This window comes from Chroicocephalus ridibundus, chromosome 7, assembly GCF_963924245.1.
Source record: "Chroicocephalus ridibundus chromosome 7, bChrRid1.1, whole genome shotgun sequence".
Taxonomy (NCBI): Eukaryota; Metazoa; Chordata; class Aves; order Charadriiformes; family Laridae; genus Chroicocephalus; species Chroicocephalus ridibundus.
Window position 1 is genome coordinate 28,140,570 of NC_086290.1, and position 17,000 is coordinate 28,157,569.

The 17,000-nt window shown below is 42.4% G+C and overlaps 1 protein-coding gene across 4 annotated transcripts in view; it reads right to left on the bottom strand.

Annotated features, from left to right (window-relative positions):
• The window catches only part of TTN (titin), a 244,001-nt gene that overhangs the window by 161,920 nt on the left and 65,081 nt on the right, over nt 1–17,000 (bottom strand). For 2 of the 4 annotated variants that reach the window (XM_063341962.1, XM_063341960.1), the window contains 9 exons: nt 4,110–4,391; nt 3,561–3,839; nt 3,170–3,451; nt 2,793–3,071; nt 2,030–2,317; nt 1,608–1,886; nt 1,238–1,516; nt 861–1,139; nt 65–352 (listed from right to left, as the gene is read on the bottom strand). In XM_063341962.1, the coding sequence (XP_063198032.1) occupies nt 65–352; nt 861–1,139; nt 1,238–1,516; nt 1,608–1,886; nt 2,030–2,317; nt 2,793–3,071; nt 3,170–3,451; nt 3,561–3,839; nt 4,110–4,391 (2,535 nt within the window). Of the gene's footprint in view, nt 1–64; nt 353–860; nt 1,140–1,237; nt 1,517–1,607; nt 1,887–2,029; nt 2,318–2,792; nt 3,072–3,169; nt 3,452–3,560; nt 3,840–4,109; nt 4,392–7,107; nt 7,396–7,568; nt 7,857–8,005; nt 8,285–8,360; nt 8,640–8,743; nt 9,023–9,245; nt 9,534–9,655; nt 9,935–10,079; nt 10,362–10,479; nt 10,759–11,515; nt 11,798–12,693; nt 12,982–13,113; nt 13,402–13,503; nt 13,783–13,884; nt 14,164–14,264; nt 14,544–14,750; nt 15,039–15,163; nt 15,443–15,950; nt 16,233–16,340; nt 16,620–17,000 lie in introns of all 4 variants that reach the window. The other 2 variants (XM_063341961.1, XM_063341959.1) reach the window with 2 other exon arrangements.

A 17,000-nucleotide genomic window follows, 5' to 3' on the forward strand; every position in this document is an offset into this window, starting at 1 on the left:
ATCCATATATAAAGCAGAAGTGAGTTTTAAGATATTTCCATTAAATATTTCACAGCCCACCGACCTGTAAGGACAAGCCTGCCACTAGACGAAGCAGTCCCAATCGCATTGGTAGCTGTGCAGGTATATTGCCCAATAAGGCTCCTATCTGTCTTCAGAATGCGGAGAGTTGCTACATTATCTACGAAGGATGTGTGAACATTGTAGTCCTCTTTCACACGTGCACCGTCTTTAAACCAAGATACTTCAATAGGTTCTGAACCAGCAATGCCACAATCAAATGTAACTGGTAAGCCAGTAGTTTCATGAACATCTCTTAATTTTCGTGTAAAAGAAGGAGGAAGTTTACGGTCTGTAAGAGAACAGGTATTGTACAGTGAGGGCTTTCAGAAGTTATGCACCTATTGCTGTACTCACCAATAATCACTGCCTAATACACTGAAGAGTATGCTGGATTTTTGCTCATAACTTCGGATTAAAAATAGTTATTCAGCATATCATTTATTTGGAACCAGATGTGAAAAGAGCACTGTGCATATAGTTGCAAGAAAATATATAACCATTTTGCCCTCAGTTACACCCAGTGAGCCTATTTAACCCTCCACTGATAATGGTGGAAACAGTCAAAGCAATATCCTCAATGGGGAAGGAAGATGCAGAAGCTTGTATCAGTATGAGACATATTTTGAGCAGCTTTACTGGTAGGACTTTGCTAATAGAAGACAGTGCCACGGGGTATCTTACACTTCAAGAAACAATAAAGTGTTTAAAAAAGAAAAGGCAATCTTTGTTTTTCAAAATAGCAAAGCATACTTAAGAAAAATAGGCCATTTTTGTGTTTTTTAGAATTAAATATTCACCTTGAACTGTCAGCAAAGACGATGAAGTAGCCTCCCCGACAGTGTTTTCTACTTTGCAGATGTACTCCCCACTGTCCCTACTGTCTACCTGGCTGAAAACCAGAGTGGCAACTTGGTTCTTAAAGTGCATTTTCATAGTAGCAGTTCCTCTCAGCTTTGTATCGCCTTTGTACCACGACACAATCATTTCTGGTGTTCCAGCAACCTGGCACTGTAAGGATGCAGAATCCCCAACAGTCACCTGCACTGGCTCCAAGGGTGTGATGAAGTAAGGTGGTTCTGAAGAACAAACACACACCATTAGCATAAAAAGCTATTGCACAATGACCGTTAGTAGTTCAAATAACACTTGATGAAGTGATGGTGGCTTGACGCACCTAGTATTGTGATTGCACCGTGGCAATTATCTTGTCCAGAGTCGTTTTCAATATGACAAGAATATTGCCCCTGATCTTCTAGTTTGCTACTAGGGATTTCCAGTATGGCAGATGTTTCTGTAGTGGTGATGCTGCACTTTTCAGAGTGCATTATTTTTACTCCATTTTTCTTCCATGTCACTGAAATTGGTGGAGTACCCGTATATGTGCATTCCAAGATTAAATTTTTCCCTTTCTCTACACTTAAATCGTTCACCTTCTTCACGAATTTGGCTGGTTCTATAATGAACAATGGGGAGAAAACCAATTAAATAAAGCCAAGAGATCATTCTTAGAAGAATAAGAATAAGAAATAGTAGTCTGGACAAACCTTTGACAAAAAGATGTGTTGTGCAAGAAATTTTCCCTGCCTCATTAGAGACCTGGCAGGTATAGTCTCCGCTCTGAAGTGGATTTACATCAAACAGCTCCAGTTCTGCAATTGAATCTTGCAAGGTGATATTGCATCTGGGTCCTGGTACTAGCTCAACACTACCTCTAAACCATTTAACTTCCAATGGAGAGGAGCCTTTTATGATACTGGTAAAGGTTATGTTTGCTCCAGATAAAACATTCAGTGGTTCAGGTTTCTTCACAAAAGATGGTGGTTCTAGGCACGCAAATAAAAGAGAGAAGTATGTTTGAATTTATGATGAAGAGCATAGAAATTAGAAATATGTAACAAATCAAAGAATGAAGTCTCTTTGAAAATAGATTTGTGCCCTCTGGCTCTGGCTTCGTATTGATACTGACCTCTAACACTCAAAAATGCGCTGCATTCATCAGACCCAGCTACATTAGTAGCTGTGCACAAATAAGTTCCCATATCAGATTCCTGAAGTCCATTCACTTTCAGAGAACAGGTATTGTCTGTAAGCGTGGCCTGATACTTGTCTCCACTGGCAATCTCCTGTCCGTCATGAAACCAGGAAACCAGAATAGGTGGAGACCCATAAACTTTGCACTCTAATACAGCAGAAGAACCCAGCTGACCGTATGTTTCTTTCAGTTTTCTTGTGAAAGAAGGAGGTATAATACGATCTGCATTTGTTTAAAAAAAAAATAAAAAAATTACCATACAGGAGCTTAAAATGTGAAAAGTTCCTCATGCATAGTAAATCAGTTAGATTTGTTTTGGTATGCCTGCTTTAACACTCTGCTCCTACACACCTAAGTTATTGATGGTTAAAGATACGCTGGAGCTTTCGTTCACACTTTTGGAGGGACAGCTTTTGTTTTTTCAGTTCTTTTTCATAAACAAAAATATTGCACCAGCTGTCCAAGAAGACATGTAGATTAAAGCTGAAGAAATCAAGCCCCTGCAACAACTCCTGCCCCTCAGAGGTCAGGCAGGCATCTATTCTTGATGCCTGTCAAAGTGGCACACCAAGCGCTCATAAGATTATACAAGCAATGGGTCTCTGAGGCTGCCACTCATGAGAAACAGTTTGCTATCTGAAGGCTTTGTAAAGGAACAATGGGATCAGTTGTGACTCAAAAAGGGTAGTCAACTAACCTGAAACGTGCACTGAAGCTGTGCAGCTGCTTTTACCAACACTGTTTTTCACCTCAAAAGTATATTCTCCACTGTCTTCTAGTCCTGCATTGAGGATCTTAAGCCCAGATACTTTGTTGAAGAAACTGATTTTATATTTATGGTCAGTGGACAGTTCATTCCCATCCTTAAACCACCTAGCAGTAAGCTCTGGCGTGCCGTCTACTGTGCATTCCAGAGTACAAGAGTCTCCAGCTGTAACTTTGACTGGGCCTGGCTTCTCTACAATGACTGCAGGTTCTGCAATGAGATGCAAATCACAGAATTTTTAAAAACAACAATGCAATGGTAATTTTAAAGCATCTTAAAACACGTGTGTTTTATCTCATGCTACCAACCTAGCACTGTCAGCGTGGCAAAGCATTCCTGAACTCCAGCATCATTTTTTATCTGACAAACGTATTTCCCAGCATTGGCTGGTTCTGCATTTCCAATCCGCATAGTTGCAATGTTTTCTGAATAGGAGATCCAAAGATTGTCACTTTCTCTAACGATTTCCCCTTTGTCTTTTAACCATAGAACGGAAATGGGCTGTGATCCTTCTACCGCAGCCTGCAGTTCAATCGACTCCCCAACTACGACAGTGAGATCACTCAGCTTCTTCACAAAGGTTGGTGGTGCTATTTAAGAGAAGATATTTAACAGTAAAAAACATTCCAGGAGCGGAAAAGTAGGAGGAGAATGACAGGAACAATGAAATGCCAAGAAGGTGCCAATCTTTATACAAACCTCTTAGTGTTACAAAGCCGATGCAGGAGTCACTTCCCACATCATTTACAGCTTTACAGTGATATTCACCAACATCTGCAGTATCCACACTGAGAATGTGAATACTAGCCAGGTAGTTCTCGGACATGACTTTATACTTCTTGCTGCTCCGAATTTCTCGTTTGTCTTTATACCATGAAATCTGGAATGGAGGGGTGCCCTGAAGCTCACATTCCAGGTGAATATCAGACCCTTTCAAGATCTGGACTGGATGGGGCTTCTTGATAAAAATGGGGGGTGCTGAAAAAAAAAAAATGGGGTTAAAGTTTGTGTTATTTGAGCAAAGAAGATTAAAGAGGACAAACTATTCAAGCAGCCCTTCTAATGCTGAACAGCAAAGACAAACCATGAATAAGAAAGATTTCCCACAACATAACAAACAGGCAAAAGATTTGCCATCTATTCAGACAAGTTTTCGCCTCTCTGACTAAAGAGAGTGGGATTTAACATCTTTTCCACAAAGGAGGACTCACACAGATAGAAAGGCAAGGAAAGATCCAGGATTCTGACCTTTTACTTTCAGTGAGGTAGTGGTGCTTGCACTACCCGCCGGATTCTGAGCTTCGCAAGTGTAGTCTCCGCTGTCTTCAACACTGAGGTTGTGCATTTCGATGACTGCCACCGAATCCACAAAGGACATTCTGTATTTTTCACTGGGATGGATCTGGGTTTCACCTTTGTACCAGGTGACTCTGATTTCTGGAGATCCACCTATTTTGCATTCATACTTAGTGGAATCATGCTGTTTCACAAGTCTTGAGGAGTCTAGTTTCTTAATAAACCTTGGTGGTTCTGGAAAGCCGAAAAGGGGAGATGATGCTTTAAACTGGGCTGATTCTTTCAATAAGCAGGGAAATACATAACAGAGAACATAAACTTTAGGGACTTATGCAAACATTCTAATTTTGCAATCACTATGAATTATTTTTTAGATATTTTCAAGTTGGTCCAAGATCTATACTAGGAAAGAAACAAATTCTCTATCTGTGTTTTGGTTAGTTTCTCCTTACTTTATTGTCCCACTCTACTTCTCCTTTTATGTATTCAGTACAGATCAGCTGACGTGGTTTTAAGCAATATCCTCTTGCAGTGCATGAACAATAAAAATGCCTGACGGAATTGCAAAAATCCAAACTGTTTAACCAAGAAATATTATTAAGAGCATTTATATTTATACTGAGCATTTTAGCAACTGCTTTATATATTACTATGTCAATAATTGATATAGTTAAAAAATGTATCTGCATTATAACCTTCACACATTTATTGCAAAGCCAAGCATAAAGGTGCATATAAGGAATAAAAGTCGAGGAGCTTAGGCAGTAAACAAAAGAGGTTCAAAATTTGCTGAGAAGAATTGTGAGATGGCTGCTATCACAGAAATTGCTGTTAAAGGTCCTGTGACTGAAAATTAAACCGGATGGTTACATTTTGTTATATAAGTAGAGAAAGGAGTGGAGGTTTGACACTTTTCATAAAAAGTACCACATGGATGATTCAGAATCACAAGACTGAATGCTCTTAGATCAAAGATATAACTGGTGAAACCAAGAGGTGGTAATGTGGGCACAATAAACAAATCTCTGCAAAACAGGATGAAGTGCCTCTTTCTGCATCTGTCTGTAAAGTGTAGGAAGAATATCTATTTTATTGTGGGTTATTTCAATCTGTGGGACATTTGCAGAACATCCTATGTTGTTAGTAACAAAACTTCCTTAGAGTTTCTAAAAATAGAAATGATGACTTGTTAACACAAGGACACTTGGAAACTTAGTAATTTACTATCAGATTTCACTCTGACAAAGAGTTGATTATCTATCTGCATACTAACAGTTGTTGAGTCCTCACACCCTAATGCCATTCCTTTCCAAAAATTAAGATATACAAGTTAGTAAGGTATATACTTAGAATGTAAAGCAGTTTCTAGAGCCTAAAGCAATAGTTAAAACTACAGATTGTAAATATTAGATGTTAAAGTGGGAAAGTTAATAAAAAACTGGGAAATTTTCAATGTCAGTTGAACAAAAGATCTTAATTCTACAAAGTAAAGGCAGTGTGTCATAGAAGTGAGACAGCATCTGCTCAAATTAAACACATGCAAATCAATGCACACAAATATCTTGCCCTTCCAAGTTCTATAGAAACTAGCTGACAATGAACATCATTAATTTTACAGGCTTGGGAAATTGTACGATTTCTAAAGGATTGAAATGAGTGTCAGTGTAAGTTTAGGATCAAAAAAGAAAATAATAATCCCAGAAAAAAAAAATAATTTCAGCATTTTATGAATAAAGAGCTGAAGAGCAAGACAATAAATAAGGTCAGTCAGGATCATTTTATGAATGGTAACTCCAGTCAAATAAACCTATTAGTGTTATCACTAATAACAAACAGAACTGTGATCCTGGTGGAAACAAGCTTTAAATCTTTTAAAGAGGTTAGATTTCTTGCTATAATCTTTCAATGCTTTTGTTAAGTCAAGCTACATAATAACAGCATCCCTATTTGCCACTGAATTCACAGGTAATTCACTCTGCCACACTCTACCCACCCCCACCAAGAAAAATCCGTACTGATAGAATATACTCTACATATATATAATACATTTGACAAGAAATTATTACAAAATCTTGCTGGTGGTAGTTCAGCTCCTTGTGTTATTTGTCTTAGAAAGTAAAAGTCATAGTGTTTACTCTTCAAGTGTATTTGGTTGTTTTCTCCCAATTCACACAGAGGGTCAAAAAAGGAAACTCTAAACCAAACAGGGATATTTGAACGCATGCATAATTTAAGTAGTGTATTTTACATTTGTTCTTTTATAAAATCAGTAAGAATGAGACATCCGGAACAGCTATAAATAAATGCAATGTTACCACCTACATTGAGGAAATTACACTGATATACAAGTGTCACTTGTACCAAGACAGTTTGATCCAGTCATAAATTTAGGTCATTGAAATGTATAAGATCCACACTCTATGTGGAGAAGTAGAGTGTTGGCAGAATGGCTATTTGTCACCAAGTCTGCCCTCAGATCCTCCAGTTTTGCTGTCTAGAACAGCAGTTTTCAATGCTTTCAGTCTGTGAAAGAGTAAAACTAATTGCACACCCAGTAAAATTACATTTAAGTCTCATAAGTGAACTGAGTTTCTCCCAGTAACCTTTCTCTCCCCTGGACAACTTAGTGAACGTCGGTGCTGGAGAAAGACCTTAAGGAAGACAGATTTTGCTGGCCATTCATAGAGAGTCATAAAGAGTGCATAAAGAGTCAGAGTTAACATTTCAATGGAAGAATCCCTTTGATAAGACAAATCACATACTGTACCAGACCAGAAGAAAGATGAGTAAGTATTTAAGTATTACAATAATATTTAAATGAAATAAGACATCTCAGCGTAGCCTCTTGTAAAGGTTGTTAGTTTCACACACGTCTGCATTCATGGCTTTGTTTTCCAGGTGTCTGCCTTGCAACGAAAAGCCTCGTGAACACTAAAGCTCATAGCAATACCTTGTACAGCCAGCTGAGCTGCGCATGCATCCTTTCCAACACTGTTGCTGGCAGTACATGTGTAGAGTCCAGCATCCCCTTTACCGACTTTTAGGACCGTCAAGCTAGCTGTGTTTTCCACCAGCGTCATCTTGTAGTTGCCACCTGGGCGGATCTCTCTGTTGTCTCTGGTCCAAGTAATCCTCATGGGAGCAGAGCCAGTCAAGTGGCACTTAAAGGTTGCACTTTCCCCTAATGCCACATCAATAGATACCGGCTTGATGTCAAAGAAGGGGGCTTGTAGATGTTCTGCAAAGAGGAATGCATGGCAGAGTTCACCACCAAGCCCTCCACAACACACAATTCAACATGCTATGCCCATGCTCCCTGTCCACCATACAATGGGCAGAGTGGGAAAAAAGGTGAAGAAATAAAAGAGCAAAGACATACAAAAGATCTTTGTTTGAGTGTGAGCTACAAACCTGTGAGGAGAAGTTTGGCGCTGGAAGATGCAGTCCCCAGAGCGTTTTGGGCTGAGCAAGTATATTGGCCACAGTAAGCCATACTAGTTTCCAAGATCTGGAGAGTCGCAACATTGTTTAAGAAGGCTGATTGCACATTATCACTGTCACTTAAGAGAACCCCATCCTTGTACCAAGACACCTGGATAGGCTCTGAGCCATTTATGCGGCAATCAAATGTCACTGGAGCACCAACCACCTCCTGAATATCTTTCAGTTTTCTCGCGAATGTAGGGGGAAGCTGACGTTCTGCAAAACAATAATAATCACCACTATAAGTAGCAAGCCACACTGCCAATCTAGAATTAACTAAATCTGAAATTAATAAGAACCCGTTTCAGTAGCAACAAAGAGTTCCTACAAACTACCCCAGGAAAGAGTGGCCCTTGGCCCATCACCTTTAACGACAAGCAAAGCTGTGGAGGTGGCGAAGCCAACGCTATTTTCTGCTTTGCAGATATATTCTCCAATGTCACTATCCTCCACTGTGGAGAATGCCAGCGTTGCCACATTATTCTTGAAGTGCATTTTGTAAGCCTGTGTTGATCTGAGCTTGGTTTCATCTTTGTACCAGGACACCTTGATTTCTGGCGCACCACCAATCTGGCATTTTAAGATCAAGGGCTCGCCAACCTTCACCTCCACACGGTCCAGGTGCGTGACAAAATAGGGTGGTTCTAGGGAAGGAGAGAGCATGGTGAGCAGAGACACAGCATCACTGGGGTGCCTTAGGGGGATCGGGGTGATGTGTACCTAAGATGGATACAAGGCTGTGGCAAACATCCCCACCCGCCTCATTTGCCACCTCACAGGTGTATTCGCCTTCATCACTCTTGGTGCTGTTGAAGATTTCAAGAATGCCAGATTTGTCAGTAGTTGTAACACTGCAACGTGGAGACTGAGCGATGGGCGTGCCATTTCTTTTCCAGGTGACAGAGATGGGAGGGGTGCCTGTGTAGCTGCTTTCCAGCACAATGGACTTCCCCTGCTCCACACTGAAATCACTTAATTTCTTCACAAAGACTGCAGGCTCTGTGGGGAGGCATAGATCGATAGTGAGAGGGACAGATGTGGCAGGGCTGCAGGCAGAGCGTGAAGGAAGAGACCTGTGCGTACACGCACACACACAAACACACCTTTCACAAAGAGTTGGGTTGTGCATGAGGCACTGCCAGCATCATTTGTGACCATGCAGGCATAGTCCCCGCTCTGGCCTGGCTCCACATTGTAGAGCTGCAGCTGTGCCACAGACTCGTCCAGAGAGATGAAGCAGTTGCTGTCTGGCACCAGCTCCCTGATGCCTCGGAACCAGGTCACTTTGAAGGGAGTACTACCCTTGATGTAGCTGGTGAATGTCACACTTGATCCGGGCAAAACTTCCTGGGGATCAGGTGTCTTCACAAAAGAAGGTGGTTCTAAGGATCATGCAAAGAAGTGAAGAGGAGAAAGATGTTAATAGGAGAGTCTGTGGGGAAGGAAAACTGAAAGAGGTTTGAGTCCAAAAAAAGAGAGAAAGAGGGAGGGAACAGAAAGAAAAAAAAAAGAAAAAGAAAAAAAAAAGAAGCCATGGGAAACCAGAGGGAAGAAAGAGAAGAGGGAAGAATTTTGTTGAAGGGGCTGTAGTATACTTCCACTGACCTTGTACAGTCAAGAAGGCACTGCATTCATCAGATCCAGCCACATTGGCTGCCACACAGGTATACGGCCCTGTATCTGTGACATCCAGGGCATTCAGCTTCAAAGCACAAACATTATCCAAGAATGAGATTTCATATTTTTCTCCGCTAACAATCTCATTTCCATCCTGAAACCAGGCCACAGATATGGGGGATGTGCCTGACACTTTGCACTCCAGAAGCACTGAGGATCCCAGTACCCCATTTGTTTCCTTTAGTTTTCTTGAGAATGAAGGAGGAACAAGACGATCTAAGTAGGACAGGACAGAAGAACGGCAAGAAAAATGTTGAGGTTTTTTAACGGGGTAGGAAAAGGGGAAAAAAAAAGCTTCCTTTAAAGAGAAGCGTGAACAACAGAGACATAGAGCTGACCTGAAACATCAACGGAAGTAGTGCAACTGCTGTCCCCCACCTCATTTTGCACCTCAAAAGTATACAGGCCCCTGTCACCCCTGTCTGCAGAAAAGACTTTCAAAGTGGATATATTGTTGAAAAAGGTAATTTGGTATTTGCGGTCACTCCTTAGTTCTCTGCCGTCTTTGTACCACTTAGTGATAAGTTCAGGTGTTCCTCCTACTTTGCACTCCAAGGTAAAAGGATTGCCAGCCATTACTGTGATTGGCTCTGTCTTCTCTAAGATGACTGCCGGTTCTGAAATAGGAAGGGAGGGGTCAGTGTGTCATGAGGAAATCTACCCACAAACCAGTGAGCACAGGATAGAAGCAGAAAACAAAGGCTGGTAGTCGCAATTGAGCAAGTTGTAAGATATAGTACCTGTGAAGCAGGCTATACCCACCTAGGACTTGTAAAAAGGCAGAGCACTCCCGCATACCAGCATCATTTTTGATCTGGCAGATGTACTTCCCAACATCAGCTCCCACTGCACTGGCAATCTCAAGAGTTGCAATGTTGTCCATAAACCACATTTGGACATTTTCACTCTCTCTAATAACTTCTCCCTTGTCCTTGAGCCAGACAACAGAAATTGGTGGGGATCCTTCCACCACTGCCTGCAGGGCTGTTGGCTCCCCGATGAATATTGCAGTGTCACTCAGCTTCTTGGCAAAGCGTGGGGGTTCTGATGGCAAAAACAAGGAGGCAGAGGAGGGTTAATCTTGCATGCCTGCTTGGAAGAGAGACAGCCAGGAGATCAAGAAAAGAGAGTGGCGATGCTGTTGATTCTTTAGCATACAAACCTTTGAATTTCACTGGACAGGTGCACGTGTCGCTTCCCACTTCATTCATAGCTTTGCACTGATATTCTCCAGTATCTTGAGATTCCAGGTTGAGAATATGAAGACTGGCAATGGAGTGCTTTGCTGTCACCTTGAACTTCTTGCTGCTCCTGACCTGCCTCCGATCCTTGAACCAAGCCACCTCAAAGGGTGGAGTGCCTGCTATCTCACACTGAAGGATAACATCTGAGCCTTTAAGTGTGTCCACAGGGCTTGGCACCTTGCTAAAAACAGGTGGTTCTATAAAAGAAGAATCACATCACAATGTGTGAGCCTGCTTCCCTGGGTGGGTTTCTGGATAGTAGCAGCAGGCAACATATTCAGGAAGGGGGCCTACACTTATTCTTGTAAGCCCATATTTAGCTTCCAAATATGTGGCCTCACCTCTAAAAAATGCTGAGCTCCCGGCATCTCTCAGCAAGCCATCCCAGCTCTCAGAGTCCCAAGGGCAGAAAATGTGACACTTCTGCACCTGTTTGGAGTCAGTGCCCAGTGCCCCTCCCCAAAATCCACTCTCCTCTCTCTCCAGGACCACATTCCAGCTTTTCCTGCCTCGTTCTAGTCATGAAAGCTATCATCAGTAAGGCTCAGCAACAAGCCTCCTCTTCCGTCTTAAATTTCATTCCTGCCAGGATCACAGTATATAAAGAGGAGGCAGAGGGATGGTTGCAAAGTATGCCCAGCTCCCTCACCATGGCTGGTGCTCCATCTAGTCTGTGCTTCCCTTGTGACTTGACAAGCTTGCCTTATTCATCTCCTAATTGACTGAAATGGGGAGACAAGGGAATGGCTGCACAGTGCTGGACACCCACCACTATTTCCTGCCTGGTCTCCACAGCTTAAACACAGCAGCGTTTGACTGTGAGAGCAGCTGGAGAGACACTGCCCCAGCAGCCACCAACTGCCATAGCAGCAGCTCCCTGTCCAGGGGGATGGGCAGCTGGGAGTGGGCCCAGAAGCCAGGGATTCAGGTGGTGTGTGGATCCATGCTGCTAACCTTTCACTGTGACTGAAGCACTGCAGCTGGCTGTGCCGGCAGAGTTATGGGCTTCACATATGTAATCACCGGCATCTTCAGTGTTGGCACCCAAGATGGTTAGCATTGCCACGGAGTCTACAAAGGACGTGTGGAGCCTGTCGCTCGCCTGGAGTGCCTGATCATTTTTGTACCATGTGATTCTGATCTCTGGCGTGCCACTGATTTTACATTCAAGTTGAACTGTGTCTCCCTGCTTCACGAACCGCAAAGCTTCTGGCTTCTTGATGAACTTGGGAGGTTCTGCAGAACAGAAGAAGTATGTAGGGAGTGACAGTATACTTGCTTGCCATGTGAAATCTTCAGTGCTGAGCAAGAGTTATGGGGAGCACAAGAGGATCGGGGCACAAGAAAGTAAGCTTGCTACAGCAGCTGGCTGTCGCCCCAACCAGAGTTTTCTCTCAAGGAAAGACGCAAGAAGGAGAAAAGAAGGCAAAGACAACAACTAAAACTATGTTCTGCCAACTCAGGAGCCTGCTGTATCAGACAATTGGAGCTGTAAAAAACACATGAAGGACAATTGCTCCACCCAGGGGAAATTTTGCTCTTACCTTCGAGGAGTGAAAATATCCCCAGGCCAGCATGAAGGATTTGACAAGCCCTTCACCCCCAGGAGCAGCAGAAACACGGTAGGGAGAGTTTCACTTGCTTACACACCTTTAAAGCGTATTTCTGCACGAAGAACTTAAGTGATTCATAGTCTAGATTAAATCAGCAATTTACAACTCCAATTGAAATCTTTAGCAAATTTGAAAGAGTAACTAATGCTGGCCTACAAATGCAAGGTAATTTTATTTACCGTATCACCATTTTCCATATAATAATTGCTATGTGTGAATACCACTGTGACTGTAGTTTAAGCACTAATGACAGAGTAAAAAGCAGGGTGAGCGCAACTCTCCATACAAACAGCTGCACAAAGGGACCTTTCCCTTTGGAGATTTTGCAGGCGCACAAGGCTTCTACTGTCATACAGTATGCTAGAAGAAGGTCAACACATGATGTATGTCTGCCATCTGGAAAGCTACTTTCTGTATATTTCCAAACTGAAAAGCGTGGAAGATGAGACTCAGTAACAAAGAGGTCTCTTTGCCCAAGAGAAAGAAAACACACCAATGAAGGTGACTTAATCTTAATACCTTTGACACTGAGTTGGGCTGAGCAAAAGTCTTTCCCAGCTTCGTTACTAGCTTGGCAAGTATATTGGCCAGAGTCTCCTTTACCCACTCTGAGCACTCGAAGGTGAGCTGTGTTGGCTACAAAAGTAATATTGAAGTTTCCTCCAGTTCGGATCTCCCGACCATCCTTGGACCAGGTGATGTGCATTGGCTGGGCTCCAGTAACATGGCATTCAAAGTCAGCACTTTCTCCAAAAGGCACATCAATAGATTCTGGTTTGGTGTCAAAGACAGGTGCTTGCTTGGGTTCTAGAAACACAAGAAAACATTTTAATACTCATAACTCAAGCAAATGCTAATCCGACACACAGATACAATTGCATGCAGGAAATGGGAAGGGGGAGCCTGTAATCCAGGCAGAATTTTTGTAAGCCAACACACCTGCCACTGTGAGCCGAGCACTTGAGGTGGCAGTGCCCACAGCGTTGGTGGCTGTGCAGGAGTACTGCCCGGTATGATTCAACTCAGTTCGCACCAGCTGCAGCACTGCAACATTATCTACAAAGGATGTGTGCACGTTGTGGTCATCACTTAGCAGCACACCATCTTTATGCCAAGTCACAGTAATGGGCTCTGAGCCATTGAGCCGACACATAAGTTTAAGGGGTAAACCGACAGGGTGCTCGATGTCCTTTAATTTTCTTGCAAAGGAAGGTGGTCGTTTGCGCTCTAGAAGAAAGCAAGTAAAGGATAAATATGCCCCAGGAAGCAATTTTTTTATAGTTTTGCAAGAGCAAAAGAATTTGTAGTAAGCTAATATAAAATCATCACCTTGAACTGTTAAGAGAGCCTTTGTAGATGCAGTTCCTACACTGTTTTCTGCCTTGCAGGTATATTCTCCACTGTCATTGCTAACCACTTTGTTGAAAATTAGTGTAGCAACATTGTCTTTAAAGAACACTTTGTACTCAGGAGTAGACCTGAGTTTTGTGTCACCTTTATACCAAGACACAGTGATTTCTGGTGTTCCAGCAACATGACATTGCAATGTTGTATAATCCCCGACTGACACCTCAAGAGGTTCCAAGTGTGTAACAAAATAGGGAGGTTCTAAAAAAGAGAAGCAATTAGATAGGCTCATTATAGTGCCAGGCCTTGGAAAGCATACACTTGGAAGAACAGGCAAGAAAAAGAAGTAAAGGGAGCACACACCTAGGGTAGACACTACAGCCTCACAAACATCTCTTCCTGCCTCATTTTCAACATGGCAGGTATATTCTCCTGCATCTTCTTTGGTGCTGTCAACTATTTCCAGGATGCAGGATTTCTCTGTGGTGGTGATGCTACACTTCTGAGATTGAGAGATGGTGTAGCCGTTCTTCTTCCATGTCACAGAGATGGGGAGGCTGCCTGTGTAAGTGCCCTCCAAGATGATGGGCTTGCCAGGCTCCACATACTGATCGCTCAGTTTCTTCACAAAGACAGCTGGCTCTAATGAAGGATAAGAAGTCACAAATATTGAGCACAGCACGAGAAATGGAAGGAAGGAAACAATATTTTAAGGTAAATAGAGAGACACAATTTTTACAAACCTTTTACTGTAAGGTGTGTTGTACAATTTGCCCTGCCAGCATCATTAGTCACTAGACAAGTGTACTCTCCACTTTGGAGAGGAGTTACATCAAATAATTCAAGCTCCGCGATGGAGTCCTCCAAGTAGATATTGCATTTGTCCCCTGGCACAAGCTCATTGGCCCCTTTAAACCAGTTCACCTTAAAAGGAGGGGTTCCTCTGATAACACATGTAAAAGTGATGCTTGTGCCTGGCAAGACATCCAGAGGCTCTGGTGTCCTCTCAAAAGAAGGTGGTTCTAAACACACAAGAGAAAAAGAGAGATCAAACAGGTTGCTAGAGCATAACCCTGGCATTTCCACATACCTTGTGAAAGCAGAGAACAAAATCTTTATTTTCCGGTAAGTAATTTCCCCTGAGTATATTTACAAAAGACCAAAGGCAATTTCAAGAGAGAAAGAGAAAAGAATAGCTCAGAGAGCTTCCTGACCCCCCGTATACTGACCTTGTACGGTCAATACAGCACTGCATTCATCTGAACCAGCTATGTTGGTAGCTTTGCAGGTGTAAGTTCCAGTATCTGAGTTGCTCAGTGAATTCACTTCTAAAACACATAGGTTATCTGAAAAGGAGATTTGGTGTTTTTCCCCATTGACTAACTTATGTCCATTTTGGAACCAGGCAACAGAAATAGGAGGTGAACCCGACACTTTGCATTCCAGCAATGCTGAGGAACCCAGGACACAAGGGGTTTCCTTTAGTTTTCTTGTGAAAGAAGGAGGAATGATTCGATCTGCATAACAAAACATAATAAATCCATAGTTAGAGAAAAAAGGAGGGAAGGAATGGAAGAGAGGAAAGAGAACATGACCAAAAGAAAGTTTTTGTAAAAGATAGAAGACAAGCAACCCAACCAACCTAAAACATCAACCGATGCTGTGCAACTGCTTTTCCCCACGTCATTCTGCACTGCGAAAGTGTACAATCCACCATCTTCCTTTTCTGCATCCATAATTTTAAGTGTAGATACTTTATTGACGAAAGTAATTCTGTATTTTTGGCTGCTGGTCAGCTCTTTGCCATCCTTGAACCACCCAGTGGAAAGCTCTGGTGTGCCTGCCACTTTGCACTCCAAAGTACAGGCGTCTCCTATAGTAACTCTCATTGGCTCTGCTTTCTCTACAATGACTGCAGGCTCTGGAAGGAGAGATGGGTAACATGTATGGTGAAAATAGGATTTGATTGGTACTACCTCTAAGTATTATAGCACTCTGAGATGGGGCTTACACATTTGATATTAAGGATACCACCATTTGTTGGGTCAGGGAATTTTTTCAGCTCTGATTTTTCCACCCTTTATTCTACCCTAAAATGGGGATTTCAGATGCTCTCCAAAATGAAGTAAAAATACTTTTAAATTCCTCGGAGAGAAATGCAATTGTCTGTCCCTCTCCAAGCAGGTGTGAGCAGAAGACACAACTTAGAAATCCAGTCACCCATCACAGTGTAGAGGGCTGTGGTTCCTTTCACCCCTATCCCTGGACAACTGGAAATAGGGAACCTGACTACTGCTTCCTGGGGACACAAGGGTTCTCTGTTTTGATTGTTTTGAACCCAGTAGCATAAGCAAAGCATACAGCTGACAGTAAATAGCCAAGTTCCTAACTTTAAAAAAATCTCTTATGAACTTGTGCTTTTTACCAACCTAAAATAGTTAAGGTAGCCATGCACTCGCGACTTCCAGCATCATTTGTGATCTGACAGATGTATTTTCCAGCACTGCTTGTCTCTGTGCGCACAAGTTGTAAAGTTGCAATATTTTCTATAAATGTGATCTTCGTGTTCTCGCTTTCTCTAATAATTTCCTCTTTGTCTTTAAGCCACTGCACAGAAATTGGCGGGGAGCCCTCCACTCTTGCTTGTAACTCCACTGGTTCACCAACCACAACAGTCATGCTGTTTATTTTAGTCAAGAATTTTGGTGGTTCTGAAGAAGAAATATGTAGTTATAGTAACAACTCACAGCGTTTATGTAAAGAAGAGCAATGCAGTGCCATTGGGAGCACTGTAGAAGGCATACATGCCAATACTTTACCTTTCAGCTTCACAGTGCAAAAGCAAGTGTCACTTCCTACGTCGTTCTGTGCTTTGCACTGATATTCGCCAACATCTGCAGCTTCAACATTAAGAATGCGAACACTTGTATGGTAGTTTTTGGCTGTAACTTTGTACTTCTTACTACTGCGGATTTGTCTCCTGTCTTTGTACCAGGTAACGTCAAATGGTGGTGTTCCTGAAATCTCACATTCCAGGCTAACCTCAGTTCCTCTCAGCATGTCTACTGGAGAGGGCTTCCTGCTAAAGACAGGAGGTTCTAACAAAGGAAGAAAGGAACATTTTTAGAAAGGAGTCTGGAGTTATTTGACCAAAACCAGTTTACTAATGCCAGCTTCTACACAACAAGATTGCTGAGAAAATCGACAGAATGGGCAAGGACTTTCCTCATTTTCTGGGCACATCATGAAATGATCTTGCAGGTATGCGAGCATTCAGAGCTCTTAGCTCCTCTATAGAAAAGGTAAACAGAGGGGTGACCCTTGGCAGAGAGGGTACAGGCCTCATTTAGCAGGTAGTAGTCTCAAATACAGAGTGTAAAGCTGACACTGATCAGTTTGGGTCTGCTATTTTTCTTCACATTTCAGCTCCTTGATATAACAATTCCCACTGTGATCTGTCTTGGACATTGACAATCATA